The sequence below is a fragment of the Rana temporaria genome, chromosome 1, assembly GCF_905171775.1.
Source record: "Rana temporaria chromosome 1, aRanTem1.1, whole genome shotgun sequence".
NCBI lineage: Eukaryota > Metazoa > Chordata > Amphibia > Anura > Ranidae > Rana > Rana temporaria.
In genome coordinates, this window is record NC_053489.1 from 261243798 (window position 1) to 261247121 (window position 3324).

The 3324-nt window shown below is 42.5% G+C and overlaps 1 protein-coding gene across 1 annotated transcript; it reads right to left on the reverse strand.

The window, feature by feature from the left end:
* Positions 1 to 285: 285 nt before the first annotated feature.
* On the reverse strand, positions 286 to 2225 carry GADD45G (growth arrest and DNA damage inducible gamma). The gene is made up of 4 exons (XM_040355012.1): positions 2034 to 2225; positions 1570 to 1671; positions 1207 to 1420; positions 286 to 1086 (listed from the first exon to the last, which is right to left on the reverse strand). The coding sequence occupies exons 1-4, from the start codon at positions 2084 to 2086 to the stop codon at positions 976 to 978; spliced, it is 480 nt and encodes a 159-aa protein (XP_040210946.1). The 5' UTR covers positions 2087 to 2225; the 3' UTR covers positions 286 to 975.
* Between the last annotated feature and the right edge of the window lie 1099 nt (positions 2226 to 3324).

The window sequence follows — 3324 nt, forward strand, 5'->3', positions numbered from 1 at the left end:
CTGTTGCAGGAGGGGGTTAGAGGTCACATTATCTGATTGAATAGTAAGCATTAACTGCCTTAGCCAAGGCTTATCTTGAGGAGCAAGCACCTTCTGTGCTAAGAAAAAAGGGACAATACAGTCTGTTCACAAAGGGGGCTGGCACAGAACAAAGCTGGCACGACTTTAGGATTAAAAAAAATATATAAAAAGGCATGCAGGTTCATTTAGGCTGACCGTTATAGTATGCATTTTTGTGTCCCATATACCAACTCTATATAAAATATTGCAAACTGACAACCAAAGTAAGTTTCAATTTGTTTATTAAATATAAAATATCAAAATGAACATTACTGTAATCGATGGAATTAAAGTAAGCACTTTATGACAGTGCTAAATAGCCATGCACAGGTATGACGAAAGTCTATGCAATAGAAAGTTCATAGTTCATTGGTGTTTCAGGTCTCTGCCTCACAGACAGAATCATTAATAGAAAAATGCAATTGATAAGCTTGATATACATTGCAGTTGATTAGCTTTATAAGTCCAAAGTTTTTTTTCTGTTTTTCTATATAGTATCCAGTCCAAACATTTCCAAAAAATCCACTCAAGTTCATGTTAGCAAGGTGTTTCCCAACTGTCATGTCCTTCCTTGTACCATCTTAGCCAAAAGATACATTTCCACTTTGCAAAAGTCCTTCCAGGCTTGCAAAACATGCAACATACTCCAGCTCCACGGTATGACTGCCCCATCAGTGCTACTAATGTAGGAGGCTTTGCACTGGTCTGAACCTTCCCTTCTGCAGATCAGTCCACGTCAAGTTTCCTCCTTACTCTTTTGCTCCACAAGAGCCAACATCTTGCCGGTCTCAGCCACAGTTTCCGACCTCAACCGGCGTAATCCACAGACTCGGGGAATGCAGCCGGTCCAACCAGGCGCACAACACCGTGATAAGAATGCAAAACGATTTTTCACAATCTAATGCATGAGTCAGTTCACTCGGGGAGGGTAATAGTTGGAACCCAGTCATTAACATTACGGCTTTCTTCACAAAATAGACCAAGTTTTTCCAGAGCAGGGTCTTTCCAAGCATCCTCACTGGGGTTCTGAGAAAAGAAAAAAAAAAAGGAACAGAACATTAGTAAACTGCTTATGAGCAGAAAGTTGAGACATAGCCAAAGGCACAGTGCCAAGTCAGGAGAGGAGAGCTGAAACACAACACTTACCGTAATAAGGATGCAATGCAGATCTTTCGGCTCTCCAGACTCATCGTTGCTGCCTAAGATTTCAGCCAGCTTTTCGGTGTCATTTAGACGTACGATGTTGATATCATTTTCACAGCAGAAAGCTTGGATGAGGGTGAAGTGGATCTGCAGGGCAATGTCGCCCTCGTCAAACTCATCAGCAGCCAGAATGCAGAAAGTGACATTGTCTGGATCTCTGTAAAACAAAAAGGAACACGTACGTTAGTTCTGCAGTTGGGGAAAAACCTACACACAAGTGGGTCTGTGTGTGGGCAATGTGTTACGTGCGTGTGCATGAGTAATAGGTGTGTGCGTGGGATCTATGCAAGGGAGTAGGATACTTACACATTCATTACTTTGGCAGACTCGTAGACTCCAACGGTCAGACACTCCTGTCTCTGGGCGGAGATGAGCAGCTCGTGAAGAGCTTTGCCAGCGCTGTGCATTCTGAACGAGACAAAAATAAAATGCACTTAATACCACAATCCAAGCATCATCACAAGCAATAATACACAATGTACTAAAAGCTAACAGCGTGATCTATACTGAAAGCTCCTTATAAGGCTGTAGCTCTATCTGCTCCATACACTAGATGCTGTCACTTCAAGAGGCTACACATGGTCTATACAACATCCGATCACTAGCATGTTTTATACAAATCTACATTTATTAGATCAAAAGCCGCCCTCCCAGCCAACGCTTCTCTATTTCAATGCAATAAACCCAATATTACTATAACATATACCCTACGTCTCCACCAATAGATTTCTAGCACTCAGCAATAGACCAGACATAAGCACGATAATTACCTTTCAGTGTTTTCTACAACGGTTTCCTGTCCGTGAACCTCTTCCAGAGTCATGATGCTTAAATGCTTCACAAAGGAATAGCGAAGAGGCAGCAAAAAAATCCAAAGGTTTGCCAAAGGCGAGCAGTTAAATCCAAAGAGGGTTTGTGTGATCAGAGAATCCCAAGCAGTGAGTGAAGAACATAGGCAGCAGCTCAGGCTTATATTTACTGACAGGAGTAGGCGTGGTTTGTAGCACTCCTTCTCTCTCATTGGCTGGCGGGGCGACACATTGTAATGCAAATCCTGATCAGAACGCTTTGGCTCGTGCCAGAAGGCCACATGGGGGAGGGAGGGGGGGTTGTGCAGCAGAGCAGAGTGTGTCTGTGGTGGGCGCAGGGGATTTTTTTCCTTTTTTTTTTTGTTTTACAATGACTCAAAGTCTAATGTCTTTGTGATGCTGTTACCGGGCAGACTGGAGCCTGCGGATTTAAGATTTTACAAGAACACAGGGGTTACCTCAAAAGAAACCCTGAACTTTATATCGGTGCCCAATGTGGGTGTTAAAAACTTTCTGACTTTTTAGCTGAGAATTATGATCACTGCTGTGAAATGATGAGATCAGTCAAAGGTGAACATATGACATTTGCATTTATTAACATTAGGAGTAAATGCATATTATATATATATATATATATCTCTATCTATCTATTTATCTATCTATATATAGGCAATTTTTTAACCCTCGATTTATCCCGGTGGCCATTGTCACCGAGACAAAATCATCGTCGACTCGTCATCAGAGCAAGAGGGACAAATCGTCCAATGAGGACGACTGTTCCTATGACAGCGCTCATGCACGTATTTGGGCACACGCCGCACAAATTCAGCGTATTTCCTGCAAAACCCAAGTGGCAGGTGTTGGCATAGAGCTGCAACCGGTACAGATCAATGACGCCGCGTCTGTACACCTGATGGCACGTGCACAGAGACGCAAGCAGATTGCGCCCAGGACCACTTGGGGACTCCCAGTCGTAGAAATAACCCCCCAAATGCATCCGAGTGCATGAGCCCTAAGATGAGAATTTTCTTAAAGAGGTTTCTCCAGAAAAGGAGAACGCATACAACAACAACAAAAAATGACTTGATTATCATTTTAACCCTTTCCTGCTCTATATTAAAACAAACTGGTTTTACATACATTTTAGAGAATAACAATCTGGCTGTGATGATGCATTTGGGAATAATGTGTTTCCAGATCAATGCCTATCCTCCTAATTATGCAGACAGAGATGGACATCTTGAGGGATTGT